The sequence below is a fragment of the Schistocerca cancellata genome, chromosome 11 (assembly GCF_023864275.1).
Source record: "Schistocerca cancellata isolate TAMUIC-IGC-003103 chromosome 11, iqSchCanc2.1, whole genome shotgun sequence".
Taxonomy (NCBI): domain Eukaryota; kingdom Metazoa; phylum Arthropoda; class Insecta; order Orthoptera; family Acrididae; genus Schistocerca; species Schistocerca cancellata.
In genome coordinates this window covers 123,506,477-123,532,022 of record NC_064636.1, presented here as the reverse complement: position 1 = coordinate 123,532,022, position 25,546 = coordinate 123,506,477, and the positions used below count along the sequence as shown (strand labels likewise).

The 25,546-nt window shown below is 41.8% G+C and overlaps 1 protein-coding gene across 2 annotated transcripts in view; it reads right to left on the bottom strand.

The window, feature by feature from the left end:
• The window catches only part of LOC126108732 (uncharacterized), a 101,937-nt gene that overhangs the window by 6,603 nt on the left and 69,788 nt on the right, over window positions 1-25,546 (bottom strand). For both annotated transcript variants that reach the window (XM_049914068.1, XM_049914067.1), the window contains one exon: window positions 22,007-22,033. In XM_049914068.1, coding sequence (XP_049770025.1) covers window positions 22,007-22,033 — 27 coding nt within the window. The remainder of the gene's footprint in view (window positions 1-22,006; window positions 22,034-25,546) is intronic.

The window sequence follows — 25,546 nt, the reverse complement described above, 5'->3', positions numbered from 1 at the left end:
GACAGCCCAGAAAGGAAGTTTTGCATTCAAAAGAAAGTCGAGGAGACGTGGAAAGCGTTAGTGGGGAGTCGAAAACGACGACAGAATCTTCCTTAATGTTGGTAGATAATACTGTGAATACGGCAAATTCAACAGCCGCCGATAATACGACAGAACGAGAATGCGAATGTACAGATGAAGTGACAGAAAGGCATATGTGAATGTCAGTCCGAAAACGCAAACAGAGATCGGGAAATTAGTCCAAAACAACATATCCCAGAAGAATACGGTAACAGTAGGGAACAATGTGGTTTGCGACCACTTGCTGTAGAGAGAATAGCAGGTCAGTTGAGAATGAGGGTTGCAGCAAGGTTACGTACATCAAGCACAAAGCGTGACATACGCAGACCAAGCAATAGCGACACATTACGCAACACCACAACATGTAGGACGAATACCAATGGGTTACAGTACAGTGTCTCACGAGCCATTATTGCTTACAAGACAAGATACAGAGCCGGTAGTGGGTGTTATGCACGCATATTGCGCAATGAAACCTGCAAGTGATTCTGCGGCACAATTGTCACTGAATGAGCCCAATTACACATGTTTGCGTAAATATTATGCAAACATAGAACAGAATTCGAGTTTTCAAAACACAGAAGGTATGATGTCACAAAGCGAAGCAAGACATTATGATGGTAACCACTTTCATACAGCGCGCAATAACCTGCAGTATAAGGAAGATGGTCTACATCCTCGCACATTTATTGATCAGTTCAAAGTAGGAATACCAGCACATTGGCCTGTGAAACATAAACGAGATTTCATTTGTGCACACATGGAAGGAAGTATAGTCGAAACCAAACTGAAAACAGTAGAAACTTGCAATTCGTATGATTCGTTTCGAGCGCCTTTATAGCTAGATGTTGGTCAGCTGTGGCGCAAAAGAGAATAAAATACGGCCTATTGCAAAATGTCTCATTTGAAAACTCGCAAGAGAGAACTGCTTTGAGAATATGGCGAAAAGAAATCAATGTTTAGACAGCCCATATAGCGATGGAGAATTGATACAGATATGCAAAACTAAATTACCAATTAAATGTCAACAAGCACTGATAGGACGTGAGGGCGATAATTTTGAAACCTTTGAAGGTGTTTTGCGAGAGGTTGAGTTCATGTATGATAATGACGCTCCAAGACGTCGTGAGTCAGGACAGAATAACTTTTAAAGGACAAGCAATAAAGAGACTAGTAATGGTAACAAGCGTAGATCGGTAATGGGATTGAATTCCAGACGAAATGGAAATACTTAAATAAGTAGGAGTAGTGGAAATACGGGACCACAACGTAATGGGTATGGTTTTAATAATAATAATAATAATAATAATAATAATTCGAACAGGACGTATATGGACGAGAATAGGAATGGCAATTGGAGACTTCGGGAAAACCGACAGAATGATTTTAATCAGCGATCGCCAGGTCAATGGAGAGAAAGTAGATGTGGAGATGGTGCAAGAACGCAACCACAGCCAAATACGTAGGTAATTACAGGAGAAATGAACCACAGAGGGAGGTTGAATTACGTCCACCAAACCCAGGGAAGCATGTAGAATGACAGACGTCAGGTATTGCAGGGGTTCAAGTAGATACGTCCACCAAACCCAGGGAAGCATGTAGAATGACAGACGTCAGGTATTGCAGAGGTTCAAGTAGATAATACACTTCTTGCAGAAAGGAGTAGCGAAGTAACAGCAGCGATAAACAGGTTAAAATGTGATGGACAGGAATCGAAATTGGAAATAGGAATGAGAGAAGGATCATAAAAAGTATCAGGACCGACACTTCAGTGTTGAGACAAGATAGATTGAACAGAAATGGACGAAGAGGACGAACTCCTAGCTTTACCTAATCATGAACCAAGTAATATTGAGAAAGCATTAATGTATTTGGCGCAGATGTTTGATTCTGCACAGACGAAAGACGATTCTCAACAGGATAACACACATACTAATGTAATTAGTCACAGTACAATTGATCAAGATGATAAGAATAACCCACAAAATACAGCTAGTGTAGGTCAGAAATAAAAAAGGAGTGTACGAACAAGTCCACCTAATCAAAAGTTTGATACGCTGCAAGATTTGTTAAAATCCATGCATAACACTTTGGAAGAAAAGCAGAAAGAGTCGGAAGCATTATGGATCCAGTGAATCGAACAGAATAGGGAAGAACAGGTAGATCATAGGCCAATGATAGGGCAAATATATCGTCTAGGCCAAAAAACGAACCAAACAATGAAGTATCTGAAAGTCCGATAAATCAGAGTCAGGGGTGCATAATTGTGGCACATATGAGGACATAGTACGGCAATATTACCGAGAGTATGTAATCATCAAGCTAGATACAGAAAATAGCATCGCAATAAATAACGCCATAGCTGAAGATGTGAATTTGCAACCTTCAGTGGCAGATAACAAAGATGAAAACTAATTGTTGAATAAGGGTGCGAAAACCAACACACCTAATGTAGAGTCTAAACGTGAGGTACTATAACATTTAAAAAATAGTTGTCACGTTTTAAAGTCCTAATTAAATACGATCACATGGCTGTGTGATGAGGAGACAAAAGTTAAAAGAGATAGCAAGGTGTCAATATGATGTTTTAAGATCTAGATTGGCTAAGGTAGAAGCTGATCTAAAAGGAGCAAGAATATAGTTACACAATTTGCAAAAGGAAAGTACTTCTCCCCAAACTACTGAACAAACACAAATACATCGATTAAACTATGGAGTAATTGAGGACGTATTCATGGAGGAAGACAAAGAAGAGAGCATTTCGGAGGTAAGTCCGATATTGTGTGTAATAGTAAAGGGTATTGGCGTCAACACAGTTATAGATAGTGGAAATGAGTTAATCACAATATCAGAGCAGTTATTTAATAGTGACAATAATGACTATGACATATACAAAGAATGAAGATCCTGAAGTGATAAAAGTCAAACATAATCGAAAGAAAGGAATTGGTTGACATTCCACAGCACTATTTGCTTAAGAATAGCGTGCTAATCTACAGGCACATTGGAAAATAATTTTACACAGATCATAAGGCAATTAGCTGTGAGAATACAAACAAATAGTTCATAGGTGATATAGAACAAATAAAGATATGTTACAGGTTGCACCAGAAATCCAGATGCCAACAAGAAGAACTACAAACAAGTAATGATTCAAAATTAAGCCCCATAATACTAATCAATTGAATTGGTAAAGTAGATCAGAAAAGATTAATAAAAGGAAAGTAATAGCATGACTAAGCAACAAACTAATCTACATATCACAATTCATACTTGTACATGAAATGAAGGAACCATAAAGCCAAAATAAAATAATGTAAAGACATATAAATGATAAATTTTAGTAAAGTAACTAAGAAAATCTTATTTAAATATCCATCATTTAAATATTTATTGTGTTATTCATGTACATGTTCATTGATTCAAATCTATGTAAAAGTCTATATAATTATTCGATGTAAAGTTCATGTTGTATTATATATGTAATTAATTGGTGTTAACTATATTGTAAAATTAAACTGTAATTAGCGGTCAAGAGGTGAAGAAGATGCAGAGCCACTTCATTACCAGCGTCTGGGTAAGGAAGGAGCAGCCAAGCTGATATTAAAAACACACAGTCAATGGGAAGCTATGGGTCTGAGTGAGAGTAAACGATTGGGCAACATGGTGTTAACAACAAACCAGTGACCAAGGGAAAGAATTCACTGACTCATGCCTTTCATTAAGATGCATAACGAGCCAGGTGGATGTTAAAGAATATGCCTCACCCCATTTGCCAAAAGGATTGGGGAAAGACAGCAATTAGGACACCTAGGGTGCACACGTGCAAAGACAGCAAGCAAACCCCATTAGCGACAACAATAACGACAAGAAACAAACTAAGCCCACATTATCATCACGAGCCCCTGGGAAAAATAAACACACAATATTTCTCTTAATTATCTAATGGACAAGTGTATATCTGAAGGCAGATTTATCCCTTCTGTGATCTAGTCTAACTTCATATCTCATAAGAAACATAACTGGTAAACCTTTCAATTAATTTTCTCTGAACAAAAAACCCTATCCCTATGCCCGAGAAGCGCAAGTTCCAAGAAAGAAGACGTGAAAATACACCAAGAAAGGAAGACAAGAGAGGGTCCCAATATGACGGCAGAAGACAGAAGATTCCTTTTTTCCTTAAAACCAGTATGAAATTTCGCAAATCAACTACAAGTAATATTCAACAAACCTTAACAATTAATTTATTCAACAAATAAAGGTGGTCAAACCTTCTAGCAGTGTGCATATGGGGGATTTCATACGTCAACCTGCAACTATAGTCAAGGAGTTACACTCAACATTCTCGATGGCAACTACATGAAAGAGGGACAAGTACACCTACGTCATTACCTTATTACAGTGCCTTGGATGAATTGACTATGTAATAGCAGTTGTAATCAAACACTCAGAACTGTAGATGTCAATCTTCAGCAACAGCAGAGTCTATGATATCAATATCAGCGACCACTGATCAACACTAGAGTTGAGTAGAAACTCAGCCCAAAATTAAGTGAAGCAGTAATGAAAAAAGTGATGCATGTGGCAAAGTCATGGTAATATTCTAAAAGGAGGGAAAAAGACACTCATTCGAACAAAAGAATTAAAATACCAGTAAATAAATTAAATCTGTACCGCTGCACAATTGTATTTTGTAATTAATTGTATTTTTGTAATTCCACTTGTAAATTGTAGGCCTAAATGTAATCGGAAAATGTACCCTATGTTTATATTATGTATTTCATGTGTAAAGTTCCTTTATTTAATCTAAATCATCATATTTTTTATTTTTGTATTTCATGTATGAAGTCTGTTCATTTAATTTAAACATGTCAAAAAATATTTGAGTATAGTAGAGACAGGAAACGTGTTTGCAAAGATAAATAAGAAAAAGAAATGTAAAGTTGGCACTGTGGAAAATCATTAATTATTTAAATATGGTAACAGTTTAAATAAAATAAGAGGTATAAGTGTTGAGACTATAGATAACAGAAACAAAACATTTCCTTAACTTCAAATCCTCTACCATAATCAACATAATGAGTGTTTGATAACTATGGCATGCCTGGAATTATTATTAACAGAGGACAATAAAGGGTGAACAAAACATTTCGACATAATTTAATTGTAAGAAAAACGAAATATTATAGGACCGAATTCAACAAAACTGTTATAAAAGATTGTCAAGTAAAACAGTAATTGTCTAGAAAAAATACCATGTAAAAGCCTGATTTTAAATTAAAATTTCAGGATATTAAGACAAGATCATCTAGAATAAGGTAGACCAGTAGCTGAACAATGAAAAATTAATTGAGGTTACGATTTTGCACTGCAATGACCAATGCCCCAACCATTGCTCGCAGCAGCACAAAATCAAGTCGGAAGGGATGGCATATGTGAGGAGTCTACATTTTTCGGACGTTACGTAAGCTTCATACGTACAATACAGAATAAAATCTCCAGAAAATAACTCTATATTGTCAACAGGAAGCAATCTCATGTACTGAATAACAAAACAATGTCTACCCTTATAACGACAGGGGCATGTGTAAATTAGATAAAGTGAACGCATCTTGGAGACCAGCGCATGTGGCTAATGGCAATGAGAAACCCCAATTAACATTAACAAAAGAAGGCCCAACTGCAATGCAAAAAGAAATAAGGTGAGCAGAATATAATACCGTTTAGAATAAACGCAGCCGTGACTGTGGGTAAATGGTGATACTACATCAATGAGGCTAGCAGTGACCCGAGCAAGAAAAGTAAGAATTCACACATAACGAGGAAGCAGTTGGCTGAAGTGATACTGTGTGACGTAGAACCATGGTGGGGACCGCAACATCATATAAAACAATTTTGAGAATTAACACACAGAGAGTGGCAGGTAAAATACATGCGTGTGGTAAAATTAGCGAAGATGTTGAGACTCAAAATTTACGTTTGCAAAGTGAGGGAGGTATGCTTCACGTATTGTGGCGACAAACGTAAAGCGGCAGTGCATATTCCTGCGGGAATTTGTGGGGGCTGAGATTTGTGCATGTCGCTCCATCCCATAGCGAGTGTGAAACTGCCATTAATTTCGACTAGGGAACATTTAACGTTGTACGGAGTGGAGGGAAGTTAAGACTGATTGAATTCAGTCAAGGCCAGAGTAAGGAATTAGCGTTTCAGATTCAGCACAGAGACAACGCTGCCACAGTTCCCAATTTGTAATGTTCCAACACGCTTTAGGCGAGATAAAATGTTGAGTCGATATTTGCTCACTCCAACCTGCATATGCTTTGAATATAGAAATTCAATAGTTAATTACTAACATACCCTCCATTGAGTACATGAGAGTTTTGATTAGTTTAAAAGATAAAGTTCATTCTCCACCAACTTAGCCCACTGCTCAGCTACGATAACATAGATGTAACTATCATTGATAAAGGTTTAATTGTTTCATTTCTCATAAAATTTTCATATATAGAGATAAAGTTTTAATAATTACATATTCAATGTCTACATGGTAATTAATTTGTTGGGAGTTGCAAGTAATTAAACCTCCTTTGTATTTATGACGTGAACCTTGAAAGCTTTGATAAATTAAAATGTAAAATGAGAACGGGAGAGGTTGTCTTATCATTTTAGGATAAATCCCAAACTTGTTATGTATATTAATTTGTGTATTCTTGTAACATCATAGTGGCATTTTAATTAATTTGACACAGGACCAAAATTTATATCTATGTGGTATGCCTGTTTACCAGCCTGAGCTTGAGATAACAGTTATGATACATTATCCAATGGCGCGTAAGCTACGTTATCCTCTTTCATAAAGACCTTAAGGCACATCAGCCAGCTTACACCTTTAAATTTCCTAAAGACCTTAAGGCATATCAGCCAGCTTACACCTTTACATTTCCTAAAGCCACACTGATTGTCATCTACCTCATCCTCACTTTTCTTTTCCGTTCTTCTGTATATTATTCTTTACAACAGCGTAGATGCATTAGCTATTATGTTGATTGTGCGATAATTCCTGCGCTTGTCAGCTCTCGCATTCTTTGGAACTGTGAGGATGATATTTTCCCAAACTTTGAAACTGAGAAGCAACTGGCAAGGGGGAGGTGAGATTGAAAACGTGAGTAAATAACCAACGAAATCTTAACAGTGTAGGAGTTCGTAGCGTGGATTGTCAGCGATCTGAATGTGGTAGAGAAGCTGGAAAGCCGAAAACTACAAATGCAAGGAGTCAGTTTAGACATAGTGGGGTCAATGACGTGAGATGGAGACAGGAAAAGGTCTTCTGGTCAGGCGAATGAAGGGTAATATTAACAGTAGCATAAAATAGTGTAGGCAGAGAGTGAGCTACTGTGAACAGCTCAATACTTTGTCTTCGATAAGGACAGAGGCTGAGGCAATGAAAATTTGTGCCACAGCTGGGGCTTGAACCCGCGTCTCATGCATGAGGTAAGGGCAGGATTTCTCCATTATGTACAAAGCTGGGGCTCTATTCCAATATCGGAGAGCCTCAGCAATACTCACGATTTAAGAAAGGGAAAATTAAGATGGGGAGAGTGTGTCAGGGAGGGGAATGAACTATGGTTAAAGTTGCAGTTGGAGTAGCCAAAATTGAACAGTTGAAGTGAGAAACAGATCTGCACAATAAGCTGGAGATTTGGGTTCAAGTCCCAGCCTTAGCACCAATTTCAGATTCTGTTTTTATCAGTGGTAGGAGTTTCCCAACAGGATCGATACCCATTGAACATCAATAGGATCGATACCCAGTGAACATCACATGCAGAAGACGAAGAGATAGAAAGAGTAAATGAGAATACTAAATAGGTAATTCAGTGTATAAAGGCGTTCTAAATCTAATAATTAAGGGTGACTGAGAAACAAGAGGAACTGTAGGAATGCAAGAGAGATTTACGGGAAAATGTAGGTTAAGTAATAGGAATGAGAGACCAGGATACTAATTGAATTCTAAAGCTTTGTGAAAGAAGCGGCGACACTTTCTGAACAAGTCACCCATCATTTTGCACGACAATGGGCGGACGCATACAGCGCAAGCTGTGGTTGCTCTGTTTGGTCGATGGGACTGGGAAGTACTGTACCGTCCACCATACTCCCCGGACTTAAGTCCTTGTGACTTTGATTTGGTTCCAAAGATGAAGGAACCACTTCCTGGCATTCGCTTCAGAACTGTTCCAGAGATTCGACGGGCAGCAGACCGCTCCATTCGCACCATCAACAGAACAGACTCTGCTAACGGTATACTACGCCTTCCACATCGCTGGCAAGGGGTTCTACACAACGCTGGTGACTACTTTGAAGGACAGAAACAGGAGCAAACATGTGACTCTTTTGTATCGGTTGAAAATAATTAGTTGACACTATTTTAGCTCCAACCCTCTTATAAAACTGTCATCATGATCTCTCCATTGGCGCCTAGTCCCCTGTTCGGATCTCTTGGAGGGGACTGACAAGGGGTAGGCCAGCCTAAGGAAAAAATAGGACCAATGAACGAGCGAGTAACATTCTACAAGCTGAGGAGAGGAATGTAAGAACTCTGAAGGTGAAAATATGAAAAGGCAGTTGCAAAAGCTCAATAGTAGATGTAGAGGGAGCCACATACGTGAAACGGAAAGAAGGTAAGGATTTATGGTTAGGCGAATATGTGGTAATATCAATAGCAGGAGAAAATGGTATGACAGGAGAAGGATTAGGTATAAATAGGAAAGTTGAGGAGCAATTGAGCTACTGTGAACAGTGATATGGTTGCTCTCATCTGTTTCGTCTGTAAACCAATGTCGACAACGATAGTTTATACATATATACCGACGTCGGAATTGAAAAATGAGTACATAGGGGAAGTTAATTTTAAGGATATTGAACGAGTAATTTAGTATGTAAAGGGAGATTAAAATCTAATAAACGTGGGGGATTGGAATCTGGTTGCAGGGGAAGAAATACGAGAAAGGTTTACCGGAAAATATAGGATAGGTAGTAAGAATAAGAGAGGACACAAACTAATTGAGACCTCCAATAAATTTCAGATGGTGACAGCGAATACTCATTTCAACATTCACAAGAGGAGGAGGTACACCTGGATATATGGGAATACTCCAGGTGCATTACATTGTGGTCGGACAGAGGTTCCCAAATCAGATATTGAATTGTAAGTCGTACCCAGGAGCAGATATAGACTCATATCATAATGCAGTAACGATGAAGAGTCGACAGAGCTTTAGGAGAATCGTTCGGAAGAGTCTAAATGGAAGGAAGTGGGATACTGATATACTCAGGAGTGATGGGACGCGTCTGGAGTTCGCTAAGGGTGCGAGTACTGCGATAAACAACATGACAATACGCAGTTCAGTTAAAGAGGAGTGGTCATCTCTAAAAATGGCCATCTCAGATGTTGCACAGACAGACATAGGTACAAGGAGGGTAGCTACGATGAAATTTTGGATAACAAAGGAAATAATTCAATTGGTGGACGACAGGAGAAAGTACCAAAAAGTTCATGGAAAGACAGGAATCCGTTCGTATTATAAAAACGGATGTACATATGTATCTATGTTCAACATACCGTCTAAAAATACTGGACTGACTTCAACCAAACTTTGCACGGCGGGGTCAGGGATTTTCTCTGCCTCGTGATGACTGGCTGTTGTATGTTGTCCTTAGGTTAGTTAGGTTTAAGTAGTTCTAAGTTCTAGTGGACATGACCATAGATGTTAAGTCCCATAGTGCTCAGAGCCATCTGAACCGTTTGAACCAAACTTTGCACACATATAACTTTCTGTCTGGAGATAATCGATGTAGGGATGAGAAACACCTACCTGTCAAATAGGTACAGGTGAAAAAGGTGTGTAGCCCATGACGAACGAATATCCAGTCTTTATTCACATTTCAGAAAGAGCAATTAACGACTTCCAAGAAACTTCACACATAATGTCAAACCTTTTCCAAAACCTTTTGTCGCTGACAACCGTCACAAAATGATGAAAGCAGAAAGTTTATTACTTACTACGTTTTCCCAGTTCACGCTGAAAAACTGCCGCATTAATCATGAATTTTAACCTAAGTTCTTCTATACTACTAACGCTGTTCGCAACACATTTCTCAAATAATAAACACGCACGCTGTTGAATGTATCCACGGAAATGTTTAATTTAGGGCACGCCGTTGAGGAGATATGACGCCAAAACAAAGATGCGTGATAAACTGTCGCATCATTCGTGACGTTTTAATTTATTATTTCTATCCTGTTGACTCTACTTGCCGCGCAGGATTAGCCGAGCGGTCTAAGGCGCTGCAGTCAAGGAGCGTGCGGCTGGTCCTGGCGGAGGTTCGAGTCCTCCCTCTGGCATGGGTGTGTGTGTTTGTCCTTAGGATAATTTAGATTAAGTAGTGTGTAAGCTTAGGGACTGATGACCTTAACAGTTAAGTCCCATAAGATTTCACACACATTTGAACATTTGACTCTACTCGCAAAACATTTCGCAGACAGTATACACATATGTCACCGAATGTATCTACAGAAATACACTAACGAAAAAAAAAAAAAAAAAAAACCGCACCACCAAGAAGCAGTTGTGCGACATAAACGAAAGTTTGTAGACGCGTTTAGACAGCTGAACGATGACGTCTATTTGGATTACGGACGGAGTGTGGTGCTGGATTGGTTAGCATACTGGACTCACATTCGGGAGGATGAGGGTTCAAATGCGCGTCCGGCCATCATGATTTATGTTTTCAATGATTTCCCTAAATCGCTACAGGAAAATGCTGGGATGGTTCCTTTGAAAGAGCATGGCCAACTTCCTTCCCATCCTTCCTTAACCCGATGAGACAAATGACCTCGCTGTTTCGTCCCGTCCCCAAAATTAGCCAACCAATCGGATCTCGAGCAAGTCGCATTAGAGTGGCTCAAATTGCGTTACTATGAGTCTTCAAATCGAGCTTCCTTTAAATACACGCCGTGACGGTCGTGAGTGTTACCTACCTTTGATATTGGACGTGGTGAGTAGTTGTTAGTCAAGAATGCCTTTAAGATGACAAGAAAAAGGCCAGTTGAGGACCAGCACCCAACTTGTGTGTGTGATAGACATTCTGGATCTACACCTGGAGCGACGGTCTGTGGTGCGATTTCTTATGACTGCAGGAGCACTCTCGTGGTTATCCCGAGTACCTTGACTGCAAAACTGCATGTCAGTCTCGTGATTCGAACTGTTGTGTGGCCATTCATAAACAGCTCACCAGGGGGTGTTTTCCAACAGGATACCGCTCGCCCACGTACATGTTCTATAGAGTGTCAGCATGTTTCCTTAGCCTTCTTGATCGCCAGATCTGTCCCCAATCGAACACATATGGGACATCATTGCACAAGCACTCCAGCGTCATCCACAAAAAGCATGAACTTTCCCCGCATTGACTGACCAACTGCAACAGACATGGAATTCCATCCCACAAACTGACATCGAGAATCTGTACAATACAATACATGCACGTCTGCATGCTTAGATTCGACATTCTGGGGGCTTACACCGGTTGATTTGTATGCCAGCGTTTCAGCGTTTCACATTTCCAATTGCTTTCCTCGCACCTATATCAATCTGTGATACTGCAATGTTAATCATTTAAATATTTCATCTAAAGAAATTTATTCCCAAGATTCATATCTCTAAATTAATTATTTTGTGCTGCTGCCACTTTTTTCCCGTCAGTTCAGAAGACACGACGTCACAAACATTGAGCCGTGAGAAAATGAAAGTGCAGGGCGAATTTCACTAGAGATATAAGTGAAATATGTCTGCAAATACACGTGCAAAATTTTAAATATACGTGAAACATATTTGACTTGCATGCACGCAAGCAAAGCCATTGGTGGAAAGTTTGTCCTAAAACCCTGCAACTATGGCTATCAAATGTGATACACTTATTAGTTAGTCTCTGCATAATAAATACTGTGGCAGTGTGAGCCAGCAGCATCCTGCTGGGGTGGGTGTGATAGTGGACCAGGAGAAGACTGGCAGACAGAGAGTGTGTGAGGAGATGGACAAAAACGAGGGAAACGACATAGAATGATAAGAGGAGGGAATGGAGAAAGAGTAGGGGATGAGGAGATGGAGAAAGGAAAGAGGAAGAGATGTACCTGGACAGGGGAGAGGAAGAGACAGACAGAGAGAGGGGGGGAGACAATGGTCAGGGGAATGGAAGAAGATGGATAGAAGTAGGGAAGAGGAGGAAATAGACAGAGAAAGGAAAGAGGAGGAGAAAGAGTATATGGAGCAGCAAATGAACAGAACAGCGAGAGGGGGGAGGAGGATATAGACAGGATAAGGAAAGAGGAGGAAATGGAGAGAGAACGGAGGGAGGAGGAGATGAACAGTGAAAGAAGAGTTGGAGGAGTTCGACATGGAGAAGGGAGGAGAAGATGGACAGAGTGAGGGATGGTTGACAGAGAAACCGGACAGGAGGAGATGGACAAAGAGAAGTGAAGGAGGGGATAAATGGAGGGAGGTGGACATGGACACAGAGTGAAGGAGCGGATGGACAGGAAGGACTAGCAAATGAACAGAGAGGGGGGAGAACAGATAAACTGGGACAGGAGTAGCAGGAGCAGACAGAGGGTTGAGGGTGAAGGAGATAGAGGGAAAGAGAGGGGGAGAGAGGGCGGGGGTAGAGGAGATAAGAGGAACGAGGAGGAGATGGACTAATAGAAGACTGGAAAAATTAAGTTCTATTTGGTTCAATATTTTACTACGAATTTCAGACCTGTTATCTGGAAACGCTAAACAGGTCGTACATATTCATTAATCATGGTGACTTTAAATGTTTTATGTTATCTATGTTAACAGCAACGACTGGTAGTATTAAATAAAACAAAACAGTTGAAAAATAAGAATCAATTTAAAAAATAACATAAAATAAAGGGAATTAACTGAAGTTCCAGGTGAATAACTTTCATCTTACATTATTAGATATATTACTGGCAGACTCAGAACAACTCGAGGTTTACCGATTAACTACTACACGTACTTCCAAACATATTGTTGCTACAGTATTCTACATCACCCACACTGGCACTTATTTGGCTCGGCAACCCTCGAATCTGTGCATACCGATGTGGTTGACTGTAGAATTCTTTCGTTTCGTTTTTATTTTATTTTTATTTTTTCCTATTTGTTCATATATATACACTCCTGGAAATTGAAATAAGAACACCGTGAATTCATTGTCCCAGGAAGGGGAAACTTTATTGACACATTCCTGGGTCAGATACATCACATGATCACACTGACAGAACCACAGGCACATAGACACAGGCAACAGAGCATGCACAATGTCGGCACTAGTACAGTGTATATCCACCTTTCGCAGCAATGCAGGCTGCTATTCTCCCATGGAGACGATCGTAGAGATGCTGGATGTAGTCCTGTGGAACGGCTTGCCATGCCATTTCCACCTGGCGCCTCAGTTGGACCAGCGTTCGTGCTGGACGTGCAGACCGCGTGAGACGACGCTTCATCCAGTCCCAAACATGCTCAATGAGGGACAGATCCGGAGATCTTGCTGGCCAGGGTAGTTGACTTACACCTTCTAGAGCACGTTGGGTGGCACGGGATACATGCGGACGTGCATTGTCCTGTTGGAACAGCAAGTTCCCTTGCCGGTCTAGGAATGGTAGAACGATGGGTTCGATGACGGTTTGGATGTACCGTGCACTATTCAGTGTCCCCTCGACGATCACCAGTGTAGGAGATCGCTCCCCACACCATCATGTCGGGTGTTGGCCCTGTGTGCCTCGGTCGTATGCAGTCCTGATTGTGGCGCTCACCTGCACGGCGCCAAACACGCATACGATCATCATTGGCACCAAGGCAGAAGCGACTCTCATCGCTGAAGACGACACGTCTCCATTCGTCCCTCCATTCACGCCTGTCGCGACACCACTGGAGGCGGGCTGCACGATGTTGGGGCGTGAGCGGACGACGGCCTAACGGTGTGCGGGACCGTAGCCCAGCTTCATGGAGACGGTTGCGAATGGTCCTCGCCGATACCCCAGGAGCAACAGTGTCCCTGATTTGCTGGGAAGTGGCGGTGCGGTCCCCTACGGCACTGCGTAGGATCCTACGGTCTTGGCGTGCATCCGTGCGTCGCTGCGGTCCGGTCCCAGGTCGACGGGCACGTGCACCTTCCGCCGACCACTGGCGACAACATCGATGTACTGTGGAGACCTCACGCCCCACGTGTTGAGCAATTCGGCGGTACGTCCACCCGGCCTCCCGCATGCCCACGCCCTCGCTCAAAGTCCGTCAACTGCACATACGGTTCACGTCCACGCTGTTGCGGCATGCTACCAGTGTTAAAGACTGCGATGGAGCTCCGTATGCCACGGCAAACTGGCTGACACTGACGGCGGCGGTGCACAAATGCTGCGCAGCTAGCGCCATTCGACGGCCAACACCGCGGTTCCTGGTGTGTCCGCTGTGCCGTGCGTGTGATCATTGCTTGTACAGCCCTCTCGCAGTGTCCGGAGCAAGTATGGTGGGTCTGACACACCGGTGTCAATGTGTTCTTTTTTCCATTTCCAGGAGTGTATGTCTCTGTTAATTAAATCGATATGTGCCTATCATTACCTATAATTAAGGAAACGCTTCTTTGACTGGTTCACATAATTTTGATACTCAGAAGGTCCTCTTGATCTTATACCGAAAATTAAGCAGTTGCCTTTTAGATATCTGATGTGCTATCATATTGACTTTAGTTCACAAGTGCTGGTCACCTACGATTGTTTGCAGATCGCAGTCAAATTGTTTGCTGACTCTCTTTCTACCTGAAAAAGGGGCATCTCAGAACGACATGATTAGCCGAACCTTCGTCACCTCACTCACAGATTGGTGCGTTACCACATCCTGTTCGACAATGATGTGTTGGATATGGACAGTGACCTGTTAATAGGTGCAACGTCGCGCAGTTTGAGCCTGTTCCAGGTGCTTGGGGATACGCTGTAAACACGTCTCGTAGTGCTCCTAGGGTCCCATTCAGACTGCCATTCAATTCCAGGGTCCTAAATGTCTTTTATCAGGATGATACGTCCTTGTGATCTCGTACACACGATCATATTGCTCACGTCCCGACCAACACAGCGGTGCCCTGTAACGTACCACGACATACACGTCATGTAGCTCGAAGATCACAACTAAACCCTCTACAGAAAGCGGCGAGCCTCAGAAGTACGCCACAGTATTGTTTTGTAGCTGCCTAGTCTAAGGCGATGCGCCAAGGCGCCGGCAGCAAAGCCCACAGTAGCGTTGACGACAGCTTCGTAATATGGTCGCACTACGTGCAAAGGTAATTTTTGGTCAGTAGTACCAGCATGGGCAATCTCATGCATGATTTTGACTGCTTTCTGAGGAACAGATTTTACGTGTTGTAGGAAGTTCCTTTTCTCGTCTAGAAGTGTGGCTAAATATCTATGACAGGTATTACGTCAAGCACCAGGGAAGGATTTCTGGTAACAGAAAGTCTTCTCTGAGGAAGTATGTATGTGGTTTTATGAACGGCTGTAGTTAGTTTCTTGCTCTTGCACCAATGCTGCATCTGGACAAGCACATCATTCACTTTTTCCTCAAGTCTCGCCCTGAAGTCTGCAAGAACTGCTACTAGGATGTCATTTGTGTATGTGACAATACCGTCAATAGCATCTGCCCCCTATAACAGAAGTAATAGGGGTTCAGCACTAGGATTCCAGGCAAGTGGACCACTTATGGAGACAGTAAATATACCAAGGGGACAATATTACACGTGCCAAAAATTTATTAACTGAATAACAGAATTTTAATTTATGCGTGCAGAGAGAGAGAACAGCACCGATAGAAATTAACAGAGATGTACGACGAGAGTGCCGTCTCTCACCCACTTTATTTAACATATATGTCGTACTCACAATACCGTTAGACAGTCGAATGATAAATTAGTCCAGGAATAAAATTAATTTCTAGAAATACACATTTACATACTGTAACCTTTGCTGATGGCCAAATAATTTGCCGGTCGCTGTGGCCGAGCGGTTCCAGGCCCTTCAGTCCGGAACCGCGCTTCTGCTACGGTCGAAGGTTCGAATCCTGTTTCAGACATGGATGTGTGTGATGTCCTTAGGTTAGTTAGGTTTAAGTAGTTCTAAGTTCTAGGGGACTGATGAGCTCAGAAGTTAAGTCCCATAGTGCTCAGAGCCATTTGAACCATTTGAAGAAATATTTAAACTGATATTCGAATGAAAGAAGTAGGAAAATACTCGGGAAAAGACAGGAATAAAGTAATATGTCCTTAGGAACTAAGCACAGGGAAACCATGTCAAGAAAGCTGCACGAAAATTGTGAATAAATCGAAAAAGAAATGATCGTCGGAAAAGATAAATTCAACATACAGAAAAATCAAAATCACATCCGTTGAATAAAATGGAGGAGTGTCAACATTAATAGTGCACAAAGAGTTACGATGTTACGCAGAGGAGAGAGAGGATAAGTGGAAAGACGGTGTTTAATGGCTTTAGGAGGGAAAAGAGCTATCAGTGACGAGCTGGAAGAAGAAACAGACGTCAATAAGGAGTTCATTATTACAGTCAGAGTCTGACACAGATATGGAGGACTTGCGCTTGAGTAAGGTAAAAGAAATAGATACTCAAGTTTTGCAATTCCTAAACGCGCTGGGATTAAACGCAACAAAACGACTTTTCATGTTGTGGTGGAGACTTTAGAAAATATCATCGGTACAATTCCAAAGGCAGTAAAGGGAAACAAATGCGAGACTTATTGCACAATCATTACAGTAGCTCAATTCAAGTTTCAGAAACAAATAGCATAGGATGCAAAAATAGTCGTGGAGGTGGCCGATGGTTTTGCTTTAGAAAAGGTAAAGGCAGTTCTGAAGAGGCAACACTTAAGAAAAATTAAGGCTCTTTTATGGGATTTGTAGACCCGAGGAGAAACGTTAGGGAATGTCGAATGGTGAAGGATTATCGAAATTCTGAGAAAATAACGGTGAGCATTACTGAAAGACGTGAAATATACATATGTGTATCATAAAGTAACAATTAGTACTGAAGACAAATGACGAAGTGCTCGTATTAAGAAAGGTAAAAGACAGCGATGAAATCTTTCATTCTTACTGTTGAATGTGGCCGCGCGGAGTGGCCGCGTGGTTTGAGGCGCTGTGTCACGGATTGCGCGGCTCCTCCCGCCGGAGGTTCGAGTCCTGTGTGTGTGTTGTTCTCAGCATAAGTTAGTTTAAGTAATGTGTAAGTCTAGGGACCCCAGACCTCAGCAGTTTGGTCCCTTGGGAATTCACAGACATTTGAACATTTTGTTCAACGTGTACATCGCTGAAGCAGTGACAGGTCGGTCCAGGAGTGGGGTTAAACCACAGAGTGAAAGATCACCAGGGATAAGATTCGCAGATGACATTGTTCATGTCAGTGACAGCAAGGAATATTTGCAGAACATCCTGAATACAATGAACAGTCTACAGAGCACAGAAAATGGACTGAGAGTAAATCGAAGAAAGGCGAAAACAGTGAGGTGCGGAAGAAACGTGATTTGTGATAAAGTCTATTGTTATCAAAAAAATGTTCCTTGTTTTGAGAAAGATATTTCTGAAAATGTGTGTGTGGACTGCAGCTTTGTGTGGAACCGAATGTCAGACGAGGAAATCCCAGAAAGAAGAGAGTCAAAGCGTTTTGGGCGTGGTGCTATGGAAGGATGTTGAAAATTAGGAGGACTGATAAGATACGGAATGGGGAGCGGAAAAGATTATATGGAAAACATTTACAAAAAGAAGAGGCGTGATGATGGCTCATGTGATAAGAATCAAGGAATAACTTTTATGAAGCTTGAAGGAGTTACAGAGTATGAAAATCGTAGGGCAAGACAGAGACTGGAATATACGGAAAGAGCAACTGAGGACGGGGGGGGGTGCAACTGCTGCTCTGGGACGAAAATTTGGCACAGGAGGGGGAACCGTTGCGGCCACTGGAAAACCTGTAGGGACATTGATCAACGAAAAAGAAAATATGGCGATTTAGAAGATTGTTGGCCTTTTTAACTGGCATTCTTGCTTACTTCTGCCAATATAAAGTGTGTCTGATATTCAAACGACAGGAAAGAGAGCGTTGACTACTGAATATATTTGAATTTCCATTGACATTTGCAATCAAAGTTCATCATAAAACCTGTACTGAAGCTGTGTTTCGTTGTCTTCTGATACCAGACAGTGCTACAGGTTGTCCCATGTTTATACAGAAAAGACGTACAGGAACGTCTTCATGTTCTTACATGTTTCTTCTCCCCACATTAGTTTAGGTATCTAGTTAGTAAAGTTTTATCGAATACTTTTATGGAAGAAAACTATATCCCTCAAGGAGATGTTTCAACTGTGACGTGGTTTCTGATGGCTATAACTAACAATACCTCAATGGACTGTTCGGGCGCTTTAGTTGCGGAGAGTTTTTCAATTTTCAATACATCTTTCACAATTGCAGCAAGTACGCACCAACTGCAGATGATTGCTAAGAGACTAGAGAGATGGGCACACAGACCTGGATTCAAGTAATTGTCAAAAAATAAACTGCATGTCTTGCTTTTTAACAGTTCCCGTCATCCTTTCCGTCTTCCAGAACTGAAACTGAGGGACATCATTTTACATTTGAAGGCGTCGGTGAGGTACATGGGCATCCATTTCCATCAGGCGTTCACGTGCCTGCCACATCTGAGGAACTTTTGCCCTCGATCCATCAAAGCCCTTGAAATTTTAAAGCGTGCAGCACACAGAGTTTGGGAAGAAGATCGAGCAGGCCTGATCCAGTTTTAAAGAGCGTTTGTCTGGTCCCAGCTTCATGATGGATTGATGATCAGACCTTCCAGACCATCATATTTGGAGGTCCACTGGGTGGGCATTAGACTGGCAACAGGTGCATTTAGAGCCTCTTCACCGAAGCTTGCCAGCCACCACTTCTAATCTGACGGCAGCTGCTCGCCGTTACCCATCTCCACGGCTGAGGTCGCTAATGCAATCCTGTGCAGTGGCGCTTGACCTGATGGTAAGGCAGTTGGGATTCTGGTGGCGGAAAAAGTTTTTACTGCCGGTATTTGGGCGGCGAGGGGAGGAGAGGTGGTGGAGTAAAGCTCCTGGTCACCAGGCTCTACGCCAGTGTTCTCGTTTGAATACCAGAGCTCTCTGCAGTGTCTCACGAAGTGGGGGCATGCAACACTGTTGATGGTGGTTTGTCTGCTGGATGGGGATGTTTAGCCTGGTGGCCCCCTTTGTGTCAATCATGAGGAGAAGGCCATGTGCCAGCACTGGGTTTCACCCTCTCCTTTCCCCTGTCATCATCATACAACACAAAGATCACACTACACATACATACACACACACACACACACACACACACACACACACACACACACACACACAATACATACATGGAATATTACAAATATTGTAATGGATCACGTTGTAATTAAAAATAAAACAGAAAAGCTACTCACTGTGCTACAAGCGTACAAAATGTCTTGTAAAATCTAATTGCCAGCATACCATACTGATTCTCTCCCACTCACAGAGTGGCTTTTCAATAATCGTCTGTGAGCAGTGGGACCATTTGGGAACCGAACAAAGAGCTGTATTTTAAAAGTGGTTGTGGCGAATACTAAGCCTTTCACCACAGATGGAGTAATTCTCCACCATATTATGTTTAGAAGCCATTACTTATTTTAAATTTGACTGATTTTAAAGATTGTAATTTTTAGGTATATTTACTAACGTCTTACCTGAACACATGAATTTTAAGATTGTTTATTGAAATGTATCTAGACAGAGAGGATCCCTTGGGTGCTCAATGGTTTTCTCTGATTGTGTCCTCAGAGTCTGCCTACCAGATGCTTTCACAATCCGTCATGCTGAGCTATAGGATATTTGGAAGACCCTGTATCGTATGAGATGATACAAAGGAAACATGTTTGTAAACTGATCCAATACCCTTAGTGCTCTACAGGCAAAATAACCATGTAGGTGAAAAGGTTACGTAAAATATACGAACTGCATTTCTCTTGCGGCCACATTGTGGATAGGTGGTGGTGTTCTGCCAGGTACCTGGGCTGGAAACCAGCAGGTACATATAGAGGTGAAGCAGGCTTGTAGGGAGTGGCAGTTGAAGAAAGCATCATTCCCTTGGAACCTGTGAACTCACCGTTGAGCCAGAAGGTCAGGTGTGAATGGGAAGGTGAGTGGCTTGTCACTTGTCACCGTACTGGACGTTGCGCTTTGTGGGTGGCGTTTTCTCCGTAGAAAGTTCCAGCCATTTCTGAAATTCGATGAACTGTCCAGATTACACTCTAAGCTGTTAGGTTGAAGGAGTTTCAGAGTGGTGTCTCATCCCTTACCAGTCCAACCTTTAGTCAGCTGCAATTCCTACTGTTCCATTTAAAATCATTCATTGTACCTTTCCTCTTTTACTTGACTGCTTTACAAATCATGATTTCATACATCATAGTGTTTCTCTCTCTGTCTCTCTCTCTCGCTATGTGTGTGTGTGTGTGTGTGTGTGTGTGTGTGTGTGTGTGAATTCCTATGGGACCAAACTGGTGAGGTCTCTAGACTTACACACTACTTAAACTATGTTAATAACAACACACATACCCATGGCTGAGGGAGGACTCGAAACTCCAGTGGGAAACTCTAAGTGGGCGGCCCACACAGAGTGGAAATAATGTAAAACATACTGTGACTGTGCACTGGAAACTTGTAGTTTCAATAGAGACTAGCAACAGTCACAGAAAAGCCTTACGTAAAATGTTGCCTGCGAATTCTCAACTGCGTCTTATGTAGAAAGTAATATCAATAGCTGGGTTGGATTGTTTAGTGGAAGAGACCAGACGGCGAGGTCATCGGTCTCATCGGATTAGGGAAGGAAGTCGGCTGTACCCTTTTAAAGGAACCATCCTCGGATTTGCCTGGAGTGATTTAGGAAAATCACAGGAAACCTAAATCAGGATGGCCGGACGCGGGATTGAACCGTCGTCCTCCCGAATGCGGGTCCAGTGTGCCATCCACTGCGCCACCTTGCTGGGTTCAACAGCTGGCAATGCTGGGACACAGTGGGGCGGGGGATTACTCTGTCAAGGAATCCAACAACTCTCCCACAGAAGGGAGAAATGTCTCTTTTCATCTCCTTTCAAAGAGTATCAAACTAACATTCAGCCCAACAGTCGCATCTGTGACTGTTTCCCAATAAAATCCTAGAACAAGCATTAAAGATTTAATTTAATAATTGCCGACATCTTGCTTCCTTTCAGAGTCTATGGTAATTCTGTCCATTTTGTAACGAAAATTTTATAAGAATAGCAGTTGTCATTATGTTAACAGTTCTTTTGTATTATTTATTACAGCATAATTCTTGTACAATCATCATGTCCAACGTACTGGGTGCGTACTGTTCTGGAATGAGACCTCAGGGAGAAGGCCAAAACGATGGACCAAGACACTCTGAAGTACTGATTCAGTACACATACATAAAAACTTTTGATGTCAGTTGAGCCGGCCTCGGTGGCCGAGCGGTTCTAGGCGCTTTACTCTGGAACCGCGCGACTGCTACGGTCGCAGATTCGAATCCTGCCTCGGGCATGGATATGTGTGATATCCTTAGGTTAGTTAAGTTTAAGTAGTTCTAAGTCTAAGGGACTGATGACCTCAGAGCCATTTGAACCATTTGATGTCAGTTGATTACATGGCATGCTCATTGAAACTGGATTCTGATATCGCATCTCACATAATAAATACTGCTGTAAAGACACTGTTGCACAATTGAGAACATATCCGCAACAATAACAAAAAGTCTGGTTATGTGGACAATACGTACCTCCTAAAGGTGGCTTGAATCCCAGAGCTGCAGAAAGAAAAGTAGTGTAAATGTATAGAGTCAACAGAGTCTGTTTTCAATAAATATAAATGTACAAAAGTAAATGAGATAAGTGCAGGAGAATAGTATAGTTCTAAGTTTCTTCAGCAATGGCAGTCGCTTGTATACAATAGACACATATCTAAATCATGAAGCAAAAAAGAAAACTTTCTACTGATGGCTTAAAAACTTAATTTTTAGACAAATTTCAATTAACGATGTTCTTATTGCGTAATTTTTATCAGTCCTATGAATCTGCATAACAACAAATAAAATGAAAACAAAATTATATCAATAAAACACACTCAGCACAGTGCCTATGTGAACAATCAAAACAGTTTTCTATACCACTCTGGCGTGTTCCTTTCCCTGTTTTGCCCAGTAAGAACTAGTTATTCACTTTCAATGCCTTTGAGGTTTATAGGAGATTATAGTGAAATCTGTCTTAGTTTTATTTCTGTTGAGTTCAGCTCTCACAAGGCATATCTTGAATTTCATTCATATAAGATCTTCAGACTCATCCAAAGTAACCCTAAATATTGGAAGATATCATTTAAAAAGTCTGTGAGATTTAGAAAAATATGTGAGACAAGATGATACCTTAGTTTTAAACGGTCAAACTTAATTTCCTTTTACGCCTCTCTTATATTAAGTTTCATTTATATAAGTAATAGGCTAAAATTGTAAATTCTGTTCTATTTTCATCTGTTCTGACTGCAGCAACAAACACAGAAACAAGTTTATGTTTCATTTGTAATGATATTTAGCCATAAGTCACAAATAATTTTATCTGTGTTTGTGAGGTATAGTTGCCATCTGTCAGTGGCTTAGGAAGGCAAAGGGTTGTTCCTTATTTAACAAATAATATTTTGAAGAACGTTAGGAAAATTTTCCCTAGCTACAATTAAAAAATGAAATTATTCCAAGGCTAATTACTAAAGATATTAACTATTTAATGATGTAAAGATATATAAGGTACACGTTACACTAACTGCGAATAAAGTAAAGTCTTGCATTCAGAATAAGATAGATTCTTGAGTAGAGATGCAATGAGCACTCTGGGACAAAACCTGTCACAGAGTTTGCTCCCCTTATTTGTATATGACATCGCATTCCAAGATAGTGGAATCGAAGATGGCAAGGCAGGAAATTATAAAAATCCAAGACAGGGCAACTACTGAAATATCCAAGATGATGGAAATACCTCACTTATCCAAATTTTAGAATGATGGGAAATTTAAGAAGCCTACTTACGACCGCGAGAAATTGAAGAAGGCCAGACTTGCGTACGCTGTCCTATTTTGGATGCACTCAGTATACCCAAATGGCATGTATATGGCCAATACATTTAGGGGCAGTGTTATGGAACAGTGTCTCGCATAACTGCTCTGTAATCTAATTAATAACCAATTCATCAAATTAGACTACAAATTCAATTCAATTTTCGAGCGATAAGTGAAAGTGTACATGTAACTGAAACAAATGCCAGCGATTGTGAATCTAATAAGTTCTTCGTTATTGCAAGTCTATGCTGTGACTGACGTGTGTAACGTTTCTGTGTAAGCTGGGTCTGCTGGCTGGCTGTGGGAAGTCGAGAACTGCACGGCGAGAATAGCAAGTGGTTCGCAAAACTTTTTTTCGCTGAAAAGGACAGAATGCAGCCAGGTACACACTGGGAAGCAGCTGCAGTGCGGGACAGATGTGGGACGCCTTGCGTGGTCACTGCATGGGCAGCTGGGAGAAATCTGCGTTCTGTAAATTCCATTGTGAGAAGGAGCAAAAATAATAACTTTTAAAAAGATAGAGGTTTGTGGCGGGTTGGGGAAAAAATGAAGCAGTCAGAGAGAGAAGTACCCATTGGATTCAAAGCAGGCCAAGAGTAACTTATGTTGAAATTTAGGGGCAGATATTCGCAGGCACCTGCTACAGGTGTTGAATATCAAAACCTACGATACTTAGAATCCTTTGTAACGTCCGATGCCATCAGATAATAGAGTGCTGTTGTCATACTGAATACTAGCTCTCGGAAGCTAAGTAAGGTTTCGCTACTCTTGTGGAAGATGCAGTTTTACAATGGGACCTGGTTAGCGATATCATACGGCTCATCGTCTGACGTGTATTGTTTCACGAAACGGTGAACAGTAAACGTTTTTGGTTAATGATCAAGGATTGTATCGCCCATCTGAGGGAAGACGAAACCAACTACTCAGTGTTTGAACAAGATGACGCTACTGCTAACACAGCTTACAACACACTATGCGTCTTATGGAAGAGTTTTTTGGCGAAATTTTCATCTCAAAGAACCTATGGCAGCCTCGCTCCTCGGAGTTTACGCCAACAGACTTTTTTCTTCGGGGAATAGCATGTAGTGTACCGCAATCACCCATGCTTGATTCGAGATTTAAACATTGAAATAACTTCATACATGACAAGCATATCATAATCAGATGAACGGAAAGGGATTCCCAATAAAAATAGGCGGGTTGAGCCTTGTATAGTCACTCGTGGATGTCATTCCCAACATAGTATACATAGTAACCGCACAGTTACTTTCTGAGCACCCATACAAACAGTGGCTCTCAAGAGGCAATGTTGAGAAAGAAGAAATCTTGAGCTCTGCCGCATTTGACCAATGAAAAAATTCATAGGCCACAAATGAAAATTTCTGCCAACGCTGGGGTTGTAAGCCGGGTCTTTCGTTTAGCAGGAAGGTGCATAAACTACGCTACCTTGACATAAGACACAACTGTGCAGACTACACAAGTGTGCTACCCCTGCTCCATCCATATTACTTTTCGCCGCACAGCCAGCCGCGGTGGCAGAGCTGTTATAGGCCCTTCAGTCCGGAAACGAGCTGCTGCTACGGTCGCAGGTTCGAATCCTGCCTCGGACATGGATGTGTGTGATGTCCTTAGGTTAGTTAGGTTTAAGTAGTTCTAAGTTCTAGGGGACTGATGACCTCAGAAGTCCCATAGTGCTCAGAGCCATTTGAACCATGAAGGGATGCAGGCAGTATGTAACTGTCAATGTGTCTCCGGTTACTACCACAGGTGCCACGCAAGTGCAGGAGAATGCCTCCCACACCATAATACTGCTCCCACCAGCCAGTGTCAGTGGGTCGCTGCACGTCTGAAGCCGTCGTTCACCTCGATGACGACCATCGACCTAGTGTAGCAAAAATGTGGTTCACCCGAAGAGCCGACACTTTTCCATTGATCGACGGTCGTATCCCGATAGTCCTGTGCCCGCTGCAATCGTAACTAACGATGTCGTTGCCTCAACATGTGAACACGTGGGGGTGGTGAGCTGCGGAGCTCCGTGTTGAGCAATGCACGGTGAGAGGTGTGCTCCGGAACACTTGTGCGGGCACCAGCACTGTGCTCTTTCGGCAGAGGTGCCACAGATCACCATACATGCTACTCCACATAGCAGAGAAGCCTCCGAGCCAAACGTCCTGTGAACAATAGTGGACGTCTAACCATTCAGCGCCTAATAGTACAC